Raw genomic sequence first — 11,029 nt, 5'->3', positions numbered from 1 at the left:
TCAGCTTATCTGAACCAAATTGATGCATCAGACCCAAACATGACCGAGAGAATTCCCCCATGAGAACAACTATCCTGTATGCCAATGGTGCAAGTGTATACCCAGCAGAGTAGGGTGAACACAGAAGTCCCAGGTAAAGGACTAGTCTGACTGCAAAGGGGGGCGGTTCACAAGGGGCCGCTCGTCTCAATTCAGTGAAGCATCCCATACCCGTTTTTATTTTTCTCCACCTGAACTTGGGACTATTAGGCAGAACGCACCATAGGGAGAGATGTCATGTACGGTAACAGATATCTTTTAGGGGGGAATTGATAGGGATGACCCTTATGTTTCTAATGACTGATCAATATATTAATATTAAAATGCCATTGCTGCTGAAAAAATATCTGTTCCCTTACCCTTTAACCCAGATACATCAGAAATGCTAAATGCAAAACATTTCATCTTATCGCTTTGCCTGTAACTAAGATTAGAGCCTTGAGATGGAGACTATGGATACAAGACGTCTAAACATTGGACTTTGTGGAAAGATGCTGAAATCCTAAGCTAAGAGGACTTGCAAGATAATGACTAATGCTACGCCACGCTCAAATGACCAATCAGCATATAGAATGATGCATAATTTTACCTTTTACCCTCCCCTTTATCTCAGTGTGTAAAAACCAAATTTACTTCCTGTAATAAACAGAACTCTTTTGGGAGCAGCAGAGCTTCATGCTAAGAAAATAATTTGCATGAAATTTTATTGAATTTTTTTTATTATTACGTCCTATTTTAATGAACGTTCGTCAATCACCTGTAGGGTGTTAAGGCTCACTTTACCTCTTGTTACGTTCCTTGAGGGGAGTAATTTCCAAAATAGTGTGCCATGTGGTCTTTCTTTTCACTATTCTGGCATCATGGGGGCTTCCTAAATGTGACATGCCCCACAAAAACCATTTCAGCAAAATTCGCTCTCCAAAATACCATTGTCGCTCCTTCCCTTCTGAGCCCTCTAGTGCACCCACAGAGCACTTTATTTCCACATATGAGGTATTTCCTTACTCGAGAGAAAATGATTTACAAGTTTTGGGGGTCATTTTACCTTTTGCCCCTTGTAAAAATGAAAAACAGTGGGGCTACAATAACATGTCATTGTAAAAAATTGAGATTTTGATTTTTCTCTTCCATTTTGCTGCTATTCCTGTGAAACACCTAAAGAGTTAACAAACTTTTTGAATGTCATTTTGAATACTTTGAGGGGTGCATTTTTCATAATGGGGTCCATTATAGGGGATTTCCAACATAAAGACCCTCATATTCACTAATAAACTTAACTGGTCCATGAAAAATTCTGATTTTGAAATTGTTGTGAAAATTTGTAAAATTGCTGCTATACTTTGAAGCCCTCAATGTCTACAAATGTCTTCAAAAAGTAAAAACATGTCAACTTTATGATGCCAACATAAAGTTAACATATTGTTTATGTGAATCAATATGTAATTTATTTGACATGTCCCTTTTATTTACAAGCAGATTACTTCAAAGTTAAAAAAAAGAAACATTTTCAAATTTTTCCTGAAATTTGGGAATTTTTCACCAAGAAATTATGCAAATATCGACAAAAAATTACCACTAACAAAAAGTAGAATATGTCACGAAAAAAAAAACTATATCAGAATCAAATTTACAAGTAAATGCATCCCAGAGTTATTAATGCACAAAGTGATAGAGGTCAGATTTGAAAAAAATGCTCCCGTCCTTAGGGTCATAATGGGCTCCGTCCCCAAGGGGTTAAAGGAAAGCAGTAACTGGGTTATAGTAAGGGTGAACAGAAGACTGATAAGGGGTTAATGGGTTAAATACATATCTGCACTCCGGAGATCTGTCCCTTTGAATATCGGCATCCATCTTTAGTGAATTGCGTGCTGGAGGCGGGCCAGCTGGATCAATACGAATATTCATTGTCGCAGGTCATGTGAGCATTGCGCCAACTGAGTGCTCACGTGACCCACAAAAATTCTAATTGAGCCGGCGGGCCTGCCTCCAGCACGCAATTCACTGAAGATGGATCTTACTTCTATTTAAAAATCTTAATCCTCCCAGTACTTATCAACTGTTATATGCTCCACAGGAAGTTCTTTTCTTTTTGAATTTCCTTTCTGTCTGACCACAGTGCACTCTGCTGACACCTCTGTCCATGTCAGGAATTGTCCAGAGTAGAAGCAAATCCCCATAGCAAACCTCTCCTGCTCTGGATAGTTCCTAAAATTGGACAGAGGTTTCAGCAGAGAGCACTGTGGTCAGACAGAAAGGAAATTCAAAAAGAAAAGAACTTCCTGTTGATCATACAGCAGCTGATAAGTATTGGACGGATAAATATTTTTTAATAGAAGTAACTTACAAATCTGTTTAACATTCTGGCACCAGTTGATTTAAAAAAAAAAAAAAAAAATGTTTTCCAGTGGAGTACCCCTTTAACCCCTCAAAAACAGGGCTTATGTGAGATCTTTGGCAGCCACCAAGAAAAATAACCTAGCAGTGTACTCAGGGTCCCTGTTACCAGGCTTATACCCTCAGACAGGGCAGCATAAATCTGGTGACGGAGTTAAAAGAACAGAATAAACAAGACATTAAGAACAATTTAAACAAATTTCCACTGATCAAAACCATAAAGGCCCAATATAACCATCATAAATCATCCTCTCCAATACAATGCTAAGGCATATCTTTGTAACAATCACTTTACATAGAATCCTTCTATTGTTAGTGCCAAGTGAGCCTAAAAACAGTGCTAGGACTCTATGTTAGGACTGCTATCATTCCCCCTATAGGCTAAGTTTTTACTAGTTTTTTTGTCCTGCGTATTTCGGTTTGAAAAAAAAGCAAGAAAAAACGCCTGAAAAAACCCAGTGCAATTTCCTGCGTCTAGCGTTTTGCGTCTAGCGTTTTTTCATTTGTGTGGAAATTGCATTTTTGGCCCCTATGGTGTTTTTTTTTGGGTACCAAAAAAAATGTAAAAATTAATAAAAATGTTGTTATAAAAAAGATAAATTTCGTTAAATACAATTTTTTCTATCACTACTGTATCTTTTTTTTAATGGTACCCTATGAAATTTTATTAAAAAAGTTATTTCCATCACTTTTTTGAATTGCTAAAGTCCAAAAGAGAATAAAAACCGCCAGCAAAAACGCCAAAGTTAAAACCCACATGGGGTTTTTCTTGGCTTTTTTTTTTACTCCCATAGACTTCTATAGTAGAAAAATGCCTCGATTTAAGGTAAAAAACGCCAGTGGGTCAACATGCTGCAATTTTTCTAAACTGCCAAGGAGCTGAAAAACGCCAAAAAAGAGTAAGAAAACGCGAAAAGGATTAAAAAAAAAAAAAAACACCAAACTGAAAAACGGCAAGTGGAAAAAGAGTTTTTTTGATTTCTCATTGATTTACAGCTAACATCTGGCCGCAGCGTTTTTTGGCCAAGTTTTTCTTGGTGTTTTTCCCCCCAAAAAAGTAGAAACTTAGCCTTAATCTGTACCAAACTGCCCCTATAAACAATGCAAGAATGCCCCTATAACCAGTATCAGTGCTCCTCTAACCAGTATTAAGGCCCCTATAATCAGTGACAATTTTTACTATAACCATTGTCAATATCCATATGAACTGTGCCAGGATGCTCCATATATATTGCCATAGTGCCAGGGTGCAGGATAATGGGAGCCTATGTAGCCCCCTCATCTATCTGTATTATCAGCACTCACCAGTATTATTTATATTCTCTTTGATCTAAAACTTCATTGGCAGCGGGTACAATCACTGGTGTCTCTCCCCGCTCACAATAATTTCCATACAATTTACTATATCATCCCTGTACAGTTAATGATAAATTATGGGAACCTCTGCCAGAAAAATCACCTACCCCCACCCCCAACTACTAGAAGAATCCCCCATAGATTATTATTATTCCTCATGGCTTTAGACTATGACCAGGGCTGACCATAGGGATGTGGGTCCTGCACTATGGCACTAGGGGTATCTCCTGATCTTACTGATAGAGGTGCCCTGATGTCCCTCACACCTGAAGCTTGAACCCTAGATACCATAATAGGTGCCCAAACCTATGGAAACAACAGAATGAAACACAACTTCAGTCCCTAGTTTATTGATTTGTCTATTTGGATGATATGTAGGAAACTATCTGGCAGTGCAATTTGGACAATTTATGTTATGTGGGCACTTTATGTTGCCATTATTTGGGCCTCATAGGGTACACAATAAGGGTGTACGCCAATAGGTCCCTCTGACTGCACAGGGCACCATACAAGCTAAGGCCAAATCTGTCACTCATGATGCCCGCATCACCATGTATATGGCAGAGCAGGTCTATGGACCACTGGCAGGCACCTGCCGGCTCGATGACATCACCGGACCTGCACACGACCAACTGCCGTTTACTTTCAACCTGTCGACCGAAGTGACCAGACCGAAGTCTACAGAGCGAAAGAAATGGCGTCCACTGGACACGATGGAGATGGCGGAGAGAGGAGGAGAGGAGGCGAAAAGAGGAAGAGGGAAGAGGAGTCAAGCAAGACTGGATTGGAGGAGATGAGGAAGAAGAGGAGAGGAGCTGAGGATGGAGGATTGGAGGATGAGGAGCCAAGACCTGGGAGCAGCCAAGACCCTGTAACATCCAGCCCCTACCCCCGGCTTACCATCAGCCGCTTCAACATCCACCAGATCTTGGGTAGGGGCAACTTTGGCAAAGTAAGTTTTATAAGTTATTTCATTTTAATCTTTCTGGGGGAGCTTTATTAAACCTTATCAAAGGAACAATAGGGCAGTTGCCGTAGCAACCAATCAGATTTTCTTTATTAGAGTCCTTTTTTTCAATGAAAGCAGCAATTTGATTGGTTGCTATGGACAACTGCTCCACTGTTTTTGTACACACGGTTTGACCAATCTTTCTCTAAATTTCCATTTGATCCCTATGTGTTGTTCCCTGGTATCAGCCAGTTCAGGCCATGTAGATGGTAAGTGCAGTTTTCTTCCATGGAAAAACAGACAGGAAATCTAGAAACTTCTGTGCACCCCATGACCGCTGCTTCATGTCCCATAGGTCCACTGCCTTCTTATCACCATAGTGGGGTCTAGGGATATAAAGGGGTCTTCTGAATCGTCTGTGGTGAGGAGGGATTGTTTATCTCCATGTCCTGGTCCATATAGGCTGCTATAAGGACACAATACATACATTCACCTCTATAGCTTCAATACAACCTTACAGTAGCCTATTTAGGCCTGGAGATGAGAACTACACCAATCCCAACCAACCCCAAAAGGTGTCTACAGCTTGTTTCATGTATTCCTACAGTTGTAAGAAAAAGTAAGTGAACCTTGACAACAAATAAAATGTGGTGTGATGGAGGAATGCGCCATAATCTCCTATAAACCTTTTTTTTGCAGCTCCAAGATGCATTTGGTGAAGGTGACTGTTGCAAAAGGGGGGTTCACTTACTTTTTCTGCCTGCACTGTGGATGTTTACTCATTGTACTCAATAAAAGACATGAACAATACAACTGTTTGTATATTCTCAATTTTGTTACAATGGGGGAGATTCATTCATGCAAGGGAATGGATACTAGATTTATAGGGACAGAACATTGATCCAGGGATTTATTCTGATGCCATTTTGGAGTCGGGAAGGAATTACCTCTAGTATGAGTTTTTTTTTTGCCTCCTCTAGATGACCTCAGTAGGGACTTATGAACTATGGGGGAGATTTATCATAACCTGTCTAGAGGAAAAGTGGCCCAGTTGCCCACCGCAACCAATAAGATTTCTTCTTTCATTTTTAACAAGGCCTCTGCAAAATGAAAGAAGCGATCTGATTGGTTGCTATGGGCAACTCAGCAACTTTTCCTCTGCAGGTATTGATGAATTTCCCCTAATGTGTTTGTCTATATCTGTGACTTAGATAAAATCAGATAATATTTTATAAGTAATTAACGCAGGGGTTCACTTACTTTTTCTTGCAACTGTATATGAAAATAGTGGGATATCTCATAGAGCAGGGTACTCACCTACTTTTAGTACAGGTCACTTACCCCGGTCTGTTGTCAGGTGAAGGTCTGAGTAGTGCAGAGATTTATCAAAACCTGTATAGAGGAAGATCGGTGCAGTTGCCTATAGCAACCAATCAAATTGCTTCTTTCATTTCTAAAAAGGCTTCTGAAAAATGAAACAAGAGATCTCATTGGTTGCTCCGGGGAGGAGCCATGTACATTTGAGCTGATTTGTGTCACGATTCGGCTGGCAGGAGGTGGATCCTCTGTGCCAGAGAGGGATTGGCGTGGACCGTGTCGGTGGACCGGTTCTAAGTTGCTACTGGTATTCACCAGAGCCCGCCGCAAAGCGGGATGGTCTTGCAGCGGCGGTAGCAACCAGGTCGTATCCACCGGCAACGGCTCAACCTCTCTGACTGCTGAGATAAGCGCGGTACAAGGGAGTAGACAAGAGCAAGGTCGGACGTAGCAGAAGGTCAGGGCAGGCAGCAAGGATCGTAGTCAGGGGCAACGGCAGGAGGTCTGGAACACAGGCTAGGAACACACAGGGAAACGCTTTCACTGGCACAATGGCAACAACATCTGGCGAGGGAGTGCAGGGGAAGTGAGGTATAAGTAGGGAGCGCACAGGTGAGGATACTGATTAGGCCTGCTGCGCCAATCAGTGGCCCAGTGGGCCTTTAAATCGCAGAGACCCGGCGCACGTGCGCCCTAAGGGGCGGGGCCGCGCGCGCCCGGACAACACAGATGGGGAACGGGTCAGGTACGGGAGCCGAGATGCGCATCGCGAGCGGGCGCGTCCCACATCGCGAATCGCATCCCGGCTGGGAGCAATATCGCGGCGCTGTGAATAAGAGAACGCTGCGAGCGCTCCGGGGAGGAGCGGGGACCCGGAGCACTCGGCGTAACAATTTGCACAGGGGTGGCTGACCGTTACAGCTGTTCTGACATAAACGCAAAAAAAAACACCCACATGTGACCCCATTTTGGAAACTACACACCTTAAGGAACATAACAAAGGGTATAGTGAGCCTTAACTACCCACAGGTGTTAGAAGAATTTTCGTAGAAAATGAAAAATGTGTATTTTTTTCAATAAAATGCTGGTGTTATCCCAAATTTTTAAGTTTCACAAAAGGAAATAGGAAAAAAAGCCCCCCAAAATTTGTAACCCCATTTCTTCTGAGTATATTAATACCCCACGTGTGGATGTAAAGTGCTCTGCGGGCAAACTACAGGAGCACCATTTGGCTTTTGGAGAAGGAATTTGGATGGAATTGAAGGCCATGTGCGTTTTCAAAGCCCTCATGGTGCCAGAACGGTGGAACCTCCCCACCTGTGACCCCATTTTAGAACTACACCCCTCACAGAATTTAATAGGGGGTGCAGTGAGCATTTATACCCCACAGGTGTCTGACAGATTTTTGAAACAGTGGTCCGTGAAAATGAAAAATGTAATTTTTCATTTGCACAGCACACTGTTCCAGTGGGGTGTAAATACTCACTGCACCCCTTATTACATTCTGTGAGGGGTGTAGTTTTTATTTTCTTCTTTTTATTGCACATGGGGGGCCTCAGATTTATTTTCGTCTAAGGCCTCAAAAGTCTAGAGCCGCCTCTGCCCAGGAGATCACCAACCAATAAATGCTTCCCTCTTCAGGTTGAACCGAGCACTCATTGGTTGTTTCCATGATTTGTTGAGCTTATAGAAACAACCAGTGAGCACCCCCATCAAACTCATGAGGAAGAAGCTCATTGGTCAGTGCACTGATGCTCCTGAAGTCAGTGCCATGTTCCCAGCCCCAATGATGTGAATAGCAGATGGTTACTACAGAGCTGTGGCTGGGACAGAGTTTTGCTGAGCCATAGGTTCCTGGGTACTATCCAAGTGATCGACCACCCAGTCGTACAGATGTTTTTTAACCCCTATAGTGCAGGACCAAAAACTTTATTAGATTTTTTTTTACACTTATTTAAAGTCCCTAGGAGACTTCTATGAGCCATCATAACATTCTATTGCCTATTAGTACAGTCTGCCACAAATAGGCTCTATCAATAGAAGATAGGTACAATGGGTCCGTTCCGAGTGATTTCAGTAGAGGGGCTGACGCGAACCACTAACATACCATTGACACTTGCAACTACACCTTAGATACCATTGTCAACTTTGACATCAGTATCTAAAATGTTAATAACAGTGAGCAGTGATCACCACACACCAGTTATTAGCAGCAGCCTTTGGCTGCAAAGTCAGTCGGGGGCTGCCATCTATGGAGTGGGCTTGAGTCAGGAGCCCACTCCATACAACCTTACCTGATCCATGACGATCAGATCTGTCACGGGTTGGAAAGGGGTTAATGAGCCTTTTCCATTTGTTTTCTTCAGGTGGTCCTGGCATCAGTCCCCGGCCGAAACATCTACATGGCCGTCAAAATTATCAACAAGAGGGACAATGAGGATACCATCATGAGAGAGCGGCGGATACTCCAGGCGACCAGAGACTGTCCATTCATTTGCCACCTCTATGCCGCACATGAGTCTCTGGAACGCGTGTATTTCATCATGGAGTATCTGTCCGGTGGCAGCTTGAATAATCTGATCAGCATGTGCGGCAGCCTGAACATCGGCAATGTAAGGTAAGAATCCAGAATCCCAACATAACATGATCATAGGGAATTTCTAGGGAAAGATTTAGTGAGATGACTCTCTATTCTCGCCATCAGGTTCTACACAGCAGAGATGGTGTGTGCCCTCCAGTTCCTCCATGGACATAACATCGTCCACCGAGATCTAAAGCCACAAAACATCATGTTGGATGCAGAAGGCCACATCCGTATCATTGACCTGGGACTGGCCCAGGATGGGGTCACCTCCTCCAATAAGATCGATGGAGTGACAGGAACATTCTATTACATGGCCCCTGAGGTGCATCTCGGGAAGGACTATGGCACAGCAGTGGATTGGTGGAGCCTGGGGATTGTGGTGTCCATGATGGCAACAGGACGCTCCCCATTTTACATCGGCTTGTCCATGCAAAAGTCCTTCAAAGCCATCACAAAGAAGGAGCCCAAATTTCCACCTGGGCTGCATGCTGACTTGAAACATCTCATCATGAAGCTGCTGTGCAAAGCTCCTGAGATGCGCCTGGGTGTGTGCGGTAAAATCAGAAAGCATCCATTCTTTTCCATCATTGGCTGGGAGGAACTGGAGGAGAGGAGAGCAGAACCACCATGCATACCATTCCAGACAGTTCTGCAAAATAAACATCTGCAGTGGCCGGCGGACACCACAACCCTTCATCCCATGCTCGGCTTTGACTACCGGTCACCAAGCTGGGAAAGGTAAGATCCTCCTCCTCTGGGGTTAATGCTTATAAGATTATGTTCTTAGCTTGGGGTCATCATCTTTGTCCTTATCTTCTATCTCTGACAATGACTTTGTCTTCCCTTTAGGTGGAGGAGGAGATGTGGACTGTGAAGGGATCCAATACCATCTGGTGAGTGTCCTCTATACACACATAACACTTATATCAGTACATTATATGTGATGTCACATAACTGGATGGTTCAGTATAAGCTTTTAACATGTCTTATGTCTTGCAGGATGTGCCCACGGCTACTGCCCAGAACTGTCAGCCTCCTTACCCATGCCAACGTCTCTGCTGCTGTATGACACCTCAGCTGCCACAGAACATCATTCTCTCTCCGTAACATCTTTATGCCGCACTTATGTCATCTTGCTGCTGCCCCAGGACCTTGACTTGGCATCCTCCAATCCTGGGCTGGCATCTAACATCACTTCAGCCCGAAGACCATCTACGCCCCCCTGGAGCAGCCTGTGCTCAGTTTCCATCTGTGAATTCAGGAACAATAGCCGCTTGTAGGAGTCCTGGGGCGCTGAATCTATCAGAAAGGCTATCGTCCCTGAACTCACCTCAGCACAGGCTAGGTAAGTAGTGCACACACCACATCCACATCATGCACACTACATGATAGGTATAGGAACCCACACATAGACCACATAATAGGTATAGGCACCTACATATAGACCACATACATAGGGAGATTAGATATTGGCTTGATCCAGGGATTTATTCTGACCGCCATATTTGGGGTCGGGAAGGAATTTTTCTCCTTGATGAGACAATTGGCTCATTCCTCACAAGGGGTTTTCGCCTTCCTCTGAATCAACACAGCCATTAATAGGTTTAGTAACATAATGTAATATAATATAATATTACCCTAAAATGTACACAAATATAAACATTAGATTAGTACACATGCCTAAAAAATAATTTTATTTCTTTACTGTTATTCCCCAGCTCCCCCTAAATCATTTAGGTTAGGCATGGGCTTCTGATCCTGGGATTTATTCTGACCGCCATATTTGGGGTCGGGAAGGAATTTTCCCCCCTGATGAGACAATTGGCCTTTTCCTCACAGGGGGTTTTCGCCTTCCTCTGGATCAAAACAACCCGAAAAACAGATAAACAATATACACATACACACATATATAATAGTAGTCTTAATAATTATAAAACACAATCCTCTCTTACCCCTCCCTCTTATCTATAAATAAAAGTCTTCCTTTTGCCCCCCTACATCTTTGTGTGCTTGTCTTTATTTCCATCGGACGTCCATTTAATAAATGTTGTATTGGCTCCAATATTTTATTCACTCGGGAAGCGTCCACACATGTGGGCAAACGCATGCGTCTAAAATGTGTGTTCACACATGTGGCCTACATTATTGCGGTTTTGGACGCATGTGTCTTCCACCATGTGTGGACATAGCCTAACACTGTGGATCTTCATGGGTTGTCCAGTTACATGTAACAAAAAAGAAAATCATACATTTGTATATGTCAGATGTAAACCCTAAAGTTGGTGTAAACAGAACCTGAGGGGATTTTCAGCTCCACTCTACCTCTTGTTGATAAGCTATCACATCAGTTGCAGGAATCTTCAGTTTCCTTACAGCGCCTCCATAGGCGA

The 11,029-nt window shown here is 43.0% G+C and overlaps 1 protein-coding gene across 1 annotated transcript; it reads left to right on the top strand.

Annotated features, from left to right (window-relative positions):
* The first annotated feature begins 4,404 nt into the window (after positions 1–4,404).
* Positions 4,405–10,630, top strand: LOC130284118 (protein kinase C theta type-like). Its single transcript, XM_056534142.1, has 5 exons — positions 4,405–4,741; positions 8,422–8,672; positions 8,760–9,377; positions 9,489–9,532; positions 9,639–10,630. Exons 1-4 carry the CDS (start codon positions 4,484–4,486, stop codon positions 9,511–9,513), a joined length of 1,152 nt encoding a protein of 383 aa, XP_056390117.1. The 5' UTR covers positions 4,405–4,483; the 3' UTR covers positions 9,514–9,532; positions 9,639–10,630.
* The last annotated feature ends 399 nt before the right edge of the window (positions 10,631–11,029 follow it).

The sequence above is a fragment of the Hyla sarda genome, chromosome 8 (genome assembly GCF_029499605.1).
Source record: "Hyla sarda isolate aHylSar1 chromosome 8, aHylSar1.hap1, whole genome shotgun sequence".
NCBI classification, from domain to species: Eukaryota; Metazoa; Chordata; class Amphibia; order Anura; family Hylidae; genus Hyla; species Hyla sarda.
The sequence above is the reverse complement of the archived record's forward strand: the minus strand, read 5'-3'. Positions and strand labels throughout refer to the sequence as shown.

Coding starts and splice junctions, on each gene's coding strand:
- LOC130284118 (XM_056534142.1), top strand. CDS start 4,484: ATGGCGTCCACTGGACACGATGGAGATGGCGGAGAGAGGAGGAGAGGA. Junction 4,742..8,421: donor GTAGGGGCAACTTTGGCAAA/GTAAGTTTTATA, acceptor TGTTTTCTTCAG/GTGGTCCTGGCATCAGTCCC. Junction 8,673..8,759: donor CTGAACATCGGCAATGTAAG/GTAAGAATCCAG, acceptor TCTCGCCATCAG/GTTCTACACAGCAGAGATGG.